Source organism: Amblyomma americanum, chromosome 3, assembly GCF_052857255.1.
Source record: "Amblyomma americanum isolate KBUSLIRL-KWMA chromosome 3, ASM5285725v1, whole genome shotgun sequence".
In the NCBI taxonomy this organism is placed as follows: Eukaryota; Metazoa; Arthropoda; class Arachnida; order Ixodida; family Ixodidae; genus Amblyomma; species Amblyomma americanum.
The window spans coordinates 85,077,636-85,091,736 of NC_135499.1; the positions used below are offsets into that span (position 1 = coordinate 85,077,636).

Sequence of the window (14,101 nt, forward strand, 5' to 3'; positions counted from 1 at the left end):
CAGGGTCAAAGCTATTTTAATGTTAACAAATCTGCAAACAAGGCACACAGTGGCAATGAATAATGTGCCAGGTTTACCCTCGTGCCAAAACTATACTACACTCCCCAAGACGGGACGGGCCAACCACAATGATGATGGCTGATTTGCGTAGTTAGGCCAAATCTGAATTAGGTGCACAATTGCTGTACGGCCATTATTTTGCATTGTTTATCGCCCACCTGCAATGTAGGTGACGTGACACTGTGACACGTTATCAAGCCTGCGCATGCTCCACACACACACACACACACACACACACACACACACACACACACACACACACACACACACACACACACACACACACACACACACACACACACACACACACACACACACACACACACACACACACACACACACACACACACACACACACACACACACACACACACACACACACACACACACACACACACACACACACACACACACACACACACACACACACACACACACACACACACACACACACACACACACACACACACACACACACACACACACACACACACACACACACACACACACACACACACACACACACACACACACACACACACACACACACACACACACACACACACACACACACACACACACACACACACACACACACACACACACACACACACACACACACACACACACACACACACACACACACACACACACACACACACACACACACACACACACACACACACACACACACACACACACACACACACACACACACACACACACACACACACACACACACACACACACACACACACACACACACACACACACACACACACACACACACACACACACACACACACACACACACACACACACACACACACACACACACACACACACACACACACACACACACACACACAGAGAGAGAGAGAGAGAGAGAGAGAGAGAGAGAGAGAGAGAGAGAGAGAGAGACAGACTGCACTCTGCCAGCACTGTGCTTCCCTGTGAGGCTTTGCATTCGGAATGCATGAACACGGGTATACTCACTGGCTTGAGCACATTGTCCAAGCTGATGCCCACGTACGCGAGTCGTTGTTTCCTGCACACAATGTGCCACCAAAAGGTTCTGAAGCACTCATGTGTTCAAGAACAGCTCGAGCAAGACTGTGCATTTTTTGTTTCTTCGACTACATTTTCTGCCTCCTAGTACGGAGTCAGGAATAGAACTGGTAAGGTAAGTTTGAAACAGCTATGAAAGCAGGTGAAAAACACTCGTTTTGGAACAGGCACAGGGCATGTGAACCCGCAGTGGACTGGAAACAGTACAAATGTCATCCAGGAGCAACAGCTGATACATTTCACAGAATGTATTAGCCACAAATGATAATTCATTGCAATTTCCCTATGAAACAAACAGCAAATATAGCAGGCCAAATAAGGAACAGTGACAAAATATGTGGGCACATCTCACTGTTATCACTAATGCAAACTGTTTTTGTTGTGTTGAGAGCCTAATTATGTTAAAGAAGCCTTGCACGGACTGACCGTCAAAGAGAAGCCCGTAGTGGAGCTAAAGCAGCCCTACTCACTCACCTGAGCTCCTCTCGGTCCCTCTTCTTGGAAAGTTGATCGTAAAGCTTGAGCTCCTCAACAAGTTTTTCACACAGCTTCCTCTGCGCAAAAAACGAGGCAACAGGTGAATGGCAGAAGCAGCAGCAATAAACAGCTTACCTGGAATGCTCACATGCAAAGTCAAAGTTTCTGTTCACATAGAAATTTGTCCCACAGCATGAACTTTGTGCACCTACCACCACGTTTAATAACAAGACGTTTTTTTGCTCTATTGCCAACATTTTCCTCCGAACTTTGGACTGAAAGCTGATTTGACAAACCTGTGGGCCAAGCTTGTTTAAGACCAGCATTGGCCCGACTCCCTTAAGTTTGAGCCGACAGGACAAATGATGGCACAGTCACTCCTCCGGCCAAGCAAAACCATAGAAGACTGCTAAATCGATTCTTCCAAAATCTGTGCAGCCCTAGTGGCACCACAAAATCCCAGAAAAGAGCTGCCCTCAAAATGCAACCGCCTGTTTGGACATAATTTCCATACAAGAGTGTTGCCAAATATGACACCCTCCCAGTCAGTTGCAACTTGAGAACACAGGAAAAGCCCCACCTCGTAGCGCCCCTCAAAGGGCAATAACACTGTGCACTGCGTACAAGACGTACTGATTGTACTGAGCAGCGAAGTTCTGACTGAATGACTGACTTCAGTGCATGCAATGACATGTTGTCCTACATGGTCTTGCACTTCTCATGTTGAAAGCTCTCTTTCCGGTCGGGTGCCAAAGACATCCCTCAAATGACTTTCCGCTGATGGCAAAAACCCACATCCACGCAGATGATACGGCTCCATGTAGTGAAGAATGAAGATCTAAACTCCTAATGCGTGCCATTTGGCAGTACAAGTTTTAACATGTTGGCGTCAGACTTCCCGTTGGAAGCGCTCACTTGGAAGCTTGCCGTGGGCTCCCTCTCTTGGTCTTTGTGAGCATCGTTGCCTAAGGTAATAAACTCCATTTTCGCTTCTCGAACCGTGCATTGTGGCGTGTTCGCGGCATGACCTGCGGCCACGTAGCACAGTCTCGTATCAGTGACACAAGGAGGTGGCCGTCCTGAAAGCATGACTCTGGCTCAAATATGATATAATATTAAGATTTGCAAAAAGAATGCGGGGAGCGGAAAATTTTGCAATTTTTCAAGCTGGTTTCTCACTCACAGCAAAGAGATTTTTTCTAAGTTCACGGATTTTCCGGACTGCTAGATTATACGAACCATTTTTTTGTGTCCCGCAGAGTCAGAAAAATCGGTCGGCGACTGTACATCAATTAGTGCCCAGTGCTACTGGCAGCTATTCACCAGTTGTCGCATGTACTTTCTCTGGTGAGCTGGTAGAAGGCACACTGGGGAGGGCACCCCGATAAAGGTACACAGGTATGGGAAGAGGCAACACGGAAGCTCACATGGTCACATGGTGGGCAGAACCAGTCTCCATCTGGGATGATCATCAAGGCAGGCTTCAGGCAGGATGTGTGGTAGCCCGCATCACACACGTCACACAGGAGGATCTGCAATTCATGTGCATACACCAATTGCAAGCTATGGCGTCTGGCACATACCAGCTGACTTAGGATGCCCTCCACTCATCAACTCCATAGCCTATATTAGGGGCCTGCAACTATTAAGTTACTCTTCAAACATTTCTTGAACAGCTCCCCAGCAGTGCCAACAAGAACACTTTACAGAACTTAAAAAAAAAATGACAGACAATTTATGTGGTTAGGCCAAAATGCGAGTTAGGTGCACTAGCACTTTGGTTTTCAATTCGGTTCTGCTGTTCGGATCCACTTTTCACGGATGGAAGTTGTTTGAACAGGGATAATGGGTGAATGTGCGTATACGCGGAATTGGTCAATCTCTACTTTAGATTCGTAGATCATTGGGAGTCATTGTACCACTCCGGGCAAAGTGGTGCAGTGGTTAAGCGATGCAATGGCAGGTGCTGCCATTGGTAGGGCTTGGCAGATCCAGGTTGCTCTTCCCAAGAAATCTCTCGTGACCAATCGTTAATTGAACTGCCACCTGCCACAGTGGGCAGGCTGACAATGGATTTTTGGCTGAGTGGAAGCCTTAGTGCTAGTGCAGTGACAACAATTTTCAACAAGCTCGAAGCTGGAAAAAATTTCCAGAACTTCAAAGTTAGCAATTTTTTAGTTTCCACAAAACCTAAGTATCAAAATGAAACTTTTCCTATCACCATTCACTAGATATGAGCTGCTTCTTTCAAGTGCTGGAAGTTTCACACAAATTACCTAAGGTTGTTGAAAAACAAAAGCATTTATGTATTGCCGTGAATTCATACTACTGCCTGCATATGATGTCACATGCACTAGAAAAGCCATGATTCTAGGTTGTTTGACTAAACTTTACATTCAGCTGACACTCTGCCTAAAAAAAAAATGAACAAAACAAAAGAATACTCTCCTCTCAGTTTTGTTTTCTTCTATTCATTTCAGCCAAAATTTTGAACTTTGACTACATTCATTCATATTTGTCTAAAAGACACTTCACCTGGTGCTGCAACATGCAATTTAAATATAAGACACCATTCTAGAAGAAAAAATGTTTATTTCATGGAGTAAAATTTCTTTTACTGTTTTGAATTGTTAGGAATGTTATGTTACTATCATCTGTGGGCATAAAGCTTGGGAAAAATATTTCATAGCTTTTTTAATCATAACGCCTTCCTTTGAAAAGTGCTAAATTTGCCTCTCACGGCAACAGTGATAACTTGCAAACAATCTAATGCACACCATAATGCTCTTGAATTTATGCAGATCCACCTATTTTTCCTTTGTTTTTTCTTCCTGTTTCATTTAGCACGGCGCAAGAAACAATTTAGCCTATAAATATGAATGGCTGTAGCTAGAATCATATCTTTTTTCAGAAAAAGGTAGAAGGATAGTAAAACCTCGTTGTTGCATTTTTTTTAATTGCGGGAAAAATGCATTACCCGGAAAAACGTATGATCCAAACTGCCTGATTTTGAAAAATATGAATGAAGTCAAATTAGGAATGCACAACACTATACAAGAACTTATAGATGCACATCGCTACACACAGAACCTTCGTCTGGCTGGCACGGAAACCGGACGATATATACTGGATTCTCTGGGAATTCGCATACCGGCACACACGACACACTTCATCTCTCTCCCTCGCGCCATACACACCGCGCTTATCCTGAAACCCCTTCCTAAGAATGTCCACTCTGAATACCATCAATCCCGCCGCGTCGCGCGAGCCAAAGCTCTCTATAAAGAATATGGCACTTCAGAGGATGTGCGCTGGGTGGACGCCGTGTGTGGTCCAGACCGTTCAGTAGCTGTGGCTTACCATCCAGCAGCCCCCCCATTTACCCATTTCATAGACCCCCCTTGTACCCCAGAAGAAGCAGAGGAAGCAGCTATAGCAATAGCCATTGCCCAAACCAATGCGGCTTATATACTTAGCGATTCCAAAACAGCCATTCTTAACTTCGCCCGCGGACGCGTCCATCCCCCCGCGTGGCAGATATTGAGAATGTGCACCCTAAATCCCGATAGGCGTATTGAGCTCGTGTGGGTGCCGGCTCACTCTGGCAATCCCGGAAATGAGGCCGCCGATAACATAGCCCGAGGACTTATTTGCTGGGCAAATGGCGACCCCAGCCGGGATTTCTCAAAGGAGCAGGCACACACGTTTTCAGAACTAACTCAACAAGCACGCCTTGCCCGTCGACTCTATCCCCCTCCCCACCCCCGCCTATCCCACTCCCAACAAATCCTCTGGAGGCGACTCCAAACCCGAACTCTTCCTACCCCTCAGCGTCTCTCCTACCTCCGCCACGTTTCCCCAGAGTGCACTCTCTGTGGAGCTCCGCACGCCGCCCTGGACCACATCCTCTTCGGCTGCCCTGCCGATCCTCCCCCGCAGGGACAGCCCGCCATCGGTACATGGGAGGAATGGGAGGCCCTCCTTGCGTCGCAGGACCCGGACACGCAACTTCGCTGCGTGAACCGGAGTGCCAGTGCCATGGCCCTACGTGGCCTGGACACATGCGCGTAATGTGAGGGCTGTGCGGTGGCCCTGAGACCTTGCACGGTCCAAACTCGCTTGCTTAATAAAGTTTTCCGTCCATCCATCCATGAAGTAAAAAGACATATATTGACAATTTCACTTTATAAAATGTCGATTGGTATTTCTTGGCACAAGACCTGAACAGATCCTATTCCAGTGCTCGCTGAATTCAGTCCGCGTTCGCGCTGTCTTTAGCACGGAAGAAAATTCATAACGCATCCGGTCCGTCGACGGCAGTGTCGAAAGTAACCAAAATCTCTTCCTTGTCATTTTTCGGATGCTTTGCCCCTTTGCTCACAAGTACGGTGGAAAAGCCACCGCGACGGCTGATTGTCGCAGTGTTTCCCAGACCCGACCCGTTCGCATCGCTGCAGTTCGTAGGAGCTAAGCCTTCGTTCTCTTATGCATTGCGAAGAAACCTCAGCGTTTTTCCTCTTCATATCGCGTCCCCGCAGAAACGGCCGTCGCGAATTCTAGCGCGCTGTTTTTAACTTTTTGTCCCTGGAGATGATGATAATGCTTCGCCTCGTTGCATCTAGGCACTGCAGAGAAGCCACCATGACGGGTGAGTGCCGCAAAAAGAAAATATCGAACGCCCTCTCGTTCGGCCCACTTGTATGTTTGCACATGTGCGGTTGGTCAATAAACTTATTATACGACCACAATTTGTCAAAATTTTAAATGTAGTAGCCAGGAAATCGTGTTTTCCGGGAACAATATAGTGTAACTCTATGGGGCATTTTTAATGTCTGCGATTTTGATCGTACGAACCGGGAAATCGTATGAACCGGGAACATATCAATGAGGTTTTACTTACTTGTGGTTATAAAAGAAATAAAAATGAAAAACGTCTTTTTTGAAGAAAATTTCTATCTTAAGAGTGCTGTCATACCTTAATTGTTTTTGTGAGGTTACTATGTTTGATAATAGTGCCAGAGCTTGCCTGTACAAGAGCGAAAGCAAGAAATTTACATGCTTTCTGACATAGTGACTGGCTGCACCAAACCAAAGCAAATCACTCGCAGTATCCGTGCGGCCCACATCTCCTTACAACTTGAGCTGGAGTTTAAACTACACCAAGAAAGTGCCGCATGTTTTCACTGCACGCAATTTGACCCTCAATAAATTTTGGTCACCCACAGATGAACCAAAAATTCTGTACACAAATGTGACCTGTGAGTGCAACTGCAGCACAAATGAGCCATTTATAGGTTCTTTGTCTTTTTGACGGACATGTATCCACACTGAAGGCTATACAGTAAGAGTACCGTATTTACGTGTGTAATGAACCCACTCGCGTATTGAATCCACCTCCCCCTACTTTTGCCGTTGAGAATCTACCTTGTTTTTAAAACTTCGCACAAAAAACGCACACAAGACCATTGGGGCTCGAGTCCAGCATGTTCACTTTATCTTGCTGCAGCTTACTGGTGATGTAATACATCAAACAGCACGTGAAGCGAACAATGCCAAACACCGGCGACACAAACATGGGTGATGCAGGGATGCTACTTGTCGATAGCACGTTTTTGCTGATAATGGATGGACAGAGGGATGGACGAACGGATGGGTAGATGTATGATATGAAATTTCAACTCTTACAAAAAACTCTGTCAAAAGTTTTTTTCCCCTGTGTAATGAGCCCTCCTCCTGAATTGATGCAAACTTTTCTGGAAAAAAAAAATTTCATTAAGCAAGTGCAGCAAACTCTCTTGAAGATGAACTTGAAGGGACCAGAAAATCTGTTCGTCTTATCAGAAGTTTGTCTGAACAAATGTGCCCCTAAAAAAGATACGCGAGGATGCTAGGTGTGCCAATAAATATATGTTACATGAAAGCAATGAATAAACAGCCTTTTAGAGAGAGGATAATTGTAAATAGAGCACTTATTGAACACAATGCATGAAGCGAGCTGAAGACAGATCATGAAACAAGTTCATGTTATTCTATTTCAAAATGGCATTGACGTAGTTTTCTTTTTTCCCAGTCTCTCATATCTCACTGTCTCCTATAGCAGCTGCTGTTTGTGTGTCTTCCGATTTTTTTTCTTTCCATTGTGCTGCGAGTGCTTCAAAGGAGCCCAGCAGGGTAGTTGTGCATCTCCCTCTTATCTCGCTCTGTAACATAGCTGTAGCAATGCCACAGGCAGGCATACCACGCATCTTTCCGCTTGCTGCAGGCAATGTTTGCAGCGCCGATATCTGGCCGTCTCTGCAATCCGATAACACATGATGCGAAGCCGCGCTTGTTGAAAATACGGCGCCACAGTTTTTAAGCCCCAAGTCAACGAGCGGGTGCACCTTGAGCATACGTGCCTTTTAGTGTAGGCGTGATGGTGCCTTGACTTTTCCGCACCAGCAAGAGAGCTTTCCCCAAAGAAAGTGCGCTCTCGCAAGACGGCTTTCTCGCGGCTTTGCGCGAAGGTGCGTGGAAGCCATCATGCAGGGGTGCACTTTCTTGCGTAGAAGCCTTTTATAATTTCTCTTTCCGTCGTGCCGCGCAGATGCCCCGTAAGTGTCATTGCGTGGGGTCCCCGCAGTTTACGGTCACTGGAAAAGTTCGTTTTAATCGAAGGACAAGCTAAACAGCTTATCTTGAGGAGGATTTTTTTTAGACAGAGTCCCATGGGAAACCAACCAAACTGTCTCACTTGTTCGTCTCATCTGAGAATTCGGCTTAACCAAGTTTGTCCTAACAGGAGTCTATTTAAATACTACTCTAACGTGCAGATGGAAAGTGCACAGCAACATGTGCTTGTATTAAATTGGTTTCTACTTGTAGCATGGCTTCTTGGGATGAGAGCTTTACATGAGAGACAATCACAGTTCGTTTGTGAATGGTATCATTTCCAGCTTCGACATCCATTAGCAGTAACCACAGCTAAGAGCTCTGTGTGAACATAGCACCATCTTCCATGTTGTCAATGTTACTTGAGAGACAGAACTTAGGAACTGCATTCTACATTTGTTGCTACCCTTTCATAGATAAAAAAAAAGGGTGGCATTCTGTGCTTGAGCAAAATACCAGAAAACATTAACCTGCTTCACCGTTTTGTTATATCAACAAATTTCTTAACAAAACATCTTATTTTTTATTCCTCATTTCAATTATTACTGCAATAAAAAGCATGCATTCGATCTTTAAAAAATATTTGAAGCAAACACGAAATCAAATTAACATATTCAAGTTTATTATTTCTCACAATACAGAAAACCAACTTCCTGGTGGTAATGAGCAATAAAAATTAAATAATGACCACAGCCAACAATTTCTGAACTCTTTCACTGAGTTGTGATGACAAACAGTTGATTGTTTCTCCGAGGAAGCTTTGGGACGATGTGGTAAATTTCAAAACAAGGGATCATGCATAATGGTTTGTAGTAGGTCTTGCACAAAAAAAGTGTTTCCTTCCTAATTTTCAGGCCCTTGTCTCCATGTTTTTTGCAGCGAATGAAGCATTTCCTGGTTGGTGTTGCCTTGTTTTCGGTTGGACGGATGTAAGCCAGAAAGTGCCTCTCTTGAAGACATGTGAGATCAAGTACATCAGAAGGCCGGCTGCACTTTATCTTTTGAGATCAAGTCATCAGGCAAGCTTATAGTGAACATCTTACTGGGAACTTCTAGAAAAGGTAACTAAGGGGGTCGCGTAGGGATGTTACTGACGTCGATCTTCATCCACTGGCGCACGCTCGCAAAGTTCGCTTCTGAGCTGTCCTGTTCTTCATCAGAAAAACTGCTCAGCACAACGTCATCACTGTCGTCCTCGCTCCCTGAAACAATGTACACTTCGGTGCCTGAATCATCATCGTCTGAAGAAGATGACGACAAAGAAAGGCGTCTTTTCCGAGAACACAGGCCAGCTATACACGCGTCGCCTCTGCCGGATGCCACCTTTAAAACCCAGGTTTCCGTACACAAAAAAATATTTATGCTGTAGAAGAAAACGAAATTAACAGGTCAGTGTTGCCATTCGTCGAGCAAAATGCCATCTAAGCCATACACGAGCACTGCTCGTCAGAAATGCTGAAGGGAAGAACCTATTCAGCGAGAACGAGCTACAGTCATCCAAAACGGTTTGGGGACGGCTTGGCAAGGACAAGCGCAGCTCATCCAAAATGATTAAGGGGTTAAGAAAGGCATCTGTGTAAAACCGGCCAGCCCAACAAAAAGTCATTTTCAGCCCCGCCAAATATAAGCGCGACACTTGTCCTTGCCTTCACACTGTACTGAAGCTAGTTGAGTACCACTGAGCTGAGTGATGACAAAACAAAAAATGGCAAGCAGTGTGGGTGATGGTTGTGAGCAGAGTGACATTAAAAGGGTGAATGCAGATGCCATGGCACTTTTGAACGCATGAAAACAATCCACGTACTTCGGAATGTTGTTTTGCCCCAAGTGCACACTGCATCTGATCGTACTTGTGCGAGGGATGATCCCTCCCAACTTAGCAGTCAACTTGAAAAAAAAAAAGAGAAAGAAAATGATAGTGTAAAGTCCGTGAAGAGGACAGAGCAGTTCAAACTCGCCAGTGAAGATGAGATGTGTGTGACATGGAGGGGCTACAAAAGAAGAAGATGGAACGGAGATTCTGAGGTGGTGCGCCGTTGCGCCGAGGAGACGAGGCAGGGATCATGAGAAGTTATGAACGTGGAGGTTGTGGTAGCAAAGCAGTCAAGTAATATCCAGCCTGCCGAACGTCTCTGAGGATAAGATGACATGAGCGGCACAAAAGACCGCTGCTAGCAGCACAGGATTGGACGTGACATGCTGTATGTGATAAATGGACTTCAGTCGAGTGTTTTCGGCTAACTCAGCATGAGTGAGCTTGTGGAACCTTGCGTAAGTGCACTTTGCCACGTTGCACGAATTAAACTGAAGCATGTTTTAAGGGAATTTATCACGCAACATTCGTTGTTGACTGTCTATCGTGGTGTCGTGTTTGTTAGTGTTAGCTTTTGGTGCTTCGCATTCTGCATTCCTGTCTGTATGAAATGTCCAGCTTATGTCCAGCCTGTCCTCTCATAGCTTTGCCACGGTGAGAGAGGACCCATTCGACACTGTGTAATCCACTTATAAAGATTTATCACTTGTAACGATCAGATTCTTTAGATTTATCACTTGTCCCACTGCCTTTATGTAAAAATAAACTGCATATAATGATAAAATTATTGGTGAAATAACAAAAACAACGAAAGAATTCTGGCCGCCCAGAAGGTGTTTACCACCGAATCATCATTGCAATCGCCGGAGGGAGGAGGAAAGAGATTTCTTAGCCGCTGCTGTGCAACGCTTTTTCATACAAACATTGTTTCTGCCATTTCCGCCTGTTTGTGCATTTGTGAACAGGGTAAAAATGGTGGTGACTAAGAGAAAGGCAATATTGCTGAGCCCCCTTCACCACACTTTTGTTGTTGAGAATTTAGTGGCTTTTTTTTAAAAACAACCTTTTCTTAGCGCATTCCTTTGTTTCATGCATTTGTAACACAGACCCTGGCAGCACACCAAGATGTCATGTGCTGATAACATCATAGCGTATAAACTTTTGATGGGAGCTCTGGGGCAAACTTGGCAGAGCGGCAGAGCACCAAGACATCATGCGCCCTTGACACGAGCGCCTGTGGTGTTGGCTACATGCATGGGGGAATATGTGGGTGCATTCTTTTTGCTTTTTTTTTTGCTGTTCCAGACATGACGATAATCGGTTATAACGATTGGATTTTCCGGTTTTTCTCAGTATTGCTATAAGTGGATTGCACTGTAGCTTGAGAACGGCAACGTTACAACAGCAAAGTGCAAGTGCTTGTGACAAGTATAATATGCATAATTTATGCAGAACTGTATATAATGCTCCCTGTGGGGCACGCTCTGCAGGGAGCTATCAGGCTTCGACAGCTGCCAGTGATACCCTGTTCGAACATGCCAATTACAGTCGCCGACTGAAAATTCAGATGCCTTATTTTCCAGACATGCGTGATTATTTGGAGTTTTTCATGTCACCCCAACATATCCTATACAGCTAATGTAAAAGAGCGCCTGGAATTTTAGATGCATCGCAACTGGCTGCTTGATTTTTCGTGCACTCGCAGTGACACCGTCAAAAATAGCTAAGCCACCGTATCTGAGGCATTGTCTCCATTACGACTGATCTCTCTCTTCCCAGCCTCCTCTTTGACGTACTCCTCGTAAGGCAATGGGAGGTGGTACAGAAAAACACTGCAACGTTCATAGACATGGTGCTGCAACCTTGATTAATATGCTAGCCTTAAGGCTTCCATTCCGCAGGCAATCCACCATCATTGGTGTCACCGTCAGCATTATGAGCGGAAAATCCAGTGGCCCACCTGCCACCTAGGTCACGTGCCTTGTGATACCATCACAACATGCCCAGTGGATTGTGGGCAGTTTGCTCCCAACCTGGGTCTCCCAAGCCCCACCGACGACAGCACGTGCCATCGCAGGTCAGTGGCGCATTGCTTAAAGGGGCTGCGAAACACTGCTTGAACGGATGCGGCTACACTCAAGATGGATTCTTTATGTCACACAAATGCCGACTCAGAAAGAATTACAGAAATCGATGCATAAGAACGGGAGTTATTCAATGAAGAAGTTTCAGAATACAAGTAGATAAAATGCTGCCCTCAACTCGATTTTCGCGCGGCTTCCTATTCCAATTTCACTCTCCCAATGATGACCCAATGGCATGTTGCGTAAGTTTACACACCATGGTTGCCTAATTGCTGTAATTCGTTCTTGCCAAGGCTGGTAGCATCGTTTTCATGGTTACAGCAACTACAAGAACGCACAGCTGACCTAGCGATGCTTCATCGTCATGTCGGCGGCGCAGAAGTTAACACTGATCAGTGACGTTCCCCAACTTATGGATCTGAACTCGAGTGCGAGATACTGTGACGGAGTGACGACCTGCGCAAGATACTAGATACTTTTAGCATAGCGCGTACTGCTACTGCTTAATGCGTAACATGGCCTGCCGCTAGGAATGCGCTGACTAGTCACGGCGAGCAAGGCGCGTGCGCCGTTGAAGGGAATGTGGCGCCATCTGGCGCCGCCGCCCGGTGATCCTCCACAAGCTGACGATGTGCACCGCTATGTGTGAAACGAATGGCTTTTTTCTTTGCATCCTTCCTTGAGACCGAAACGAATGCTTGTAGAAGGCAATGGCTCGATCGGATCGATTCCGCAAAGCCGTTCTCAGATACATAGAGAGTAGCCATAAGTGCTGTGTGCTAGGTCGTAGGATGTGCACAGAGAGGCGCAAAGTCCTTCGATGCAAAAAAATAGCCAGAGGCTCTGGTGGTGTATTTTTGCTTTACTTGCCTTACAGCGCTTTTATCTAGGCAAACAAGTTGGTTTTGTTGATGTAATATAAAACACAAAAACCATCACAAATACGTTTTTGGTGTATGTTATCGACCTCCCAATTATCCTTCCATCAGAATTGCATGATGTGCTTGACCTTGTTGTTACGCGGCACCCTGCAGCGCCCATTACTTTGTTAGGCGATTTTAACTTTCCTGAGCTGACATGGTCTTCGGAAATAACTCCTAAATCATCCCCATCGTCGCAAGGCAATGAGTTCTTGAACCTTTGTTCACTCTTTTCCCTCTCTCAGCTAGTATCCCAACCAACCCGTCTATCAGACACCACTGCTAACATATTAGACTTAGTGTTGACATCCCATTCTGATCTCGTTTCAGACTTGACCTGCATGCCCGGCATAAGTGACCACTTCCTAGTCTCGTTTAATTTCTGCATTCCTTCCAATAACGCTGACAAGAAAGTCAAGCGTATCCGTGATTATAGCAGAGCTGACTTTCAGGCTGTCAACGAAGAACTATTTCCATTTCTCGATGCATTTTTAACAGATTTTGATAGCCGGGAGGCGCAGGTGAACTGAAACATTTTCGTTGCTAAGGTTAACGAACTAACGGAAAGATATATCCCCCTACACACCATTAAAACTCATAGAAATGCACTGTGGTACAACGCTCACATAAGAAGGCTTTGTAACAGAAAAAAACGCTTTTACCGAAACGCAAAAAAATGTAACTCCGTTTCTATATGGGAAGCTTATCATGCGGCAAATAGCGTGTATGTATCGGCAATGAAAAACGCCAAAGATCATTTTCTACAGCACACACTGCCCAACACGCTCACAAATGATCCCAAAAAATTTTGGCGTGCCATTAATCCCAATAGAAATCATTCAATTAAATTGTTAGATGAAAACGGTTCAACTATCGCTGATACTGATTGTTCTAAAATTCTAAATGAAACATTTTGTCGCAATTTTGTTCTTTCTTCCATCACGTTTCCTACAGTGGAGGACTGCCAATTCTCAATCATGGATGCAATATCCATCGAGCCCCTAGGAATAGAAAAATAAATAGAAAAC

General features: G+C 45.2%; 1 protein-coding gene across 1 annotated transcript in view; it reads right to left on the bottom strand.

Annotated features, from left to right (window-relative positions):
- The window catches only part of LOC144123874 (uncharacterized), a 64,488-nt gene that overhangs the window by 16,898 nt on the left and 33,489 nt on the right, over positions 1–14,101 (bottom strand). The window contains 3 exon segments of the mRNA XM_077656598.1: positions 1,057–1,108; positions 1,603–1,682; positions 3,033–3,137. Coding sequence (XP_077512724.1) covers positions 1,057–1,108; positions 1,603–1,682; positions 3,033–3,137 — 237 coding nt within the window.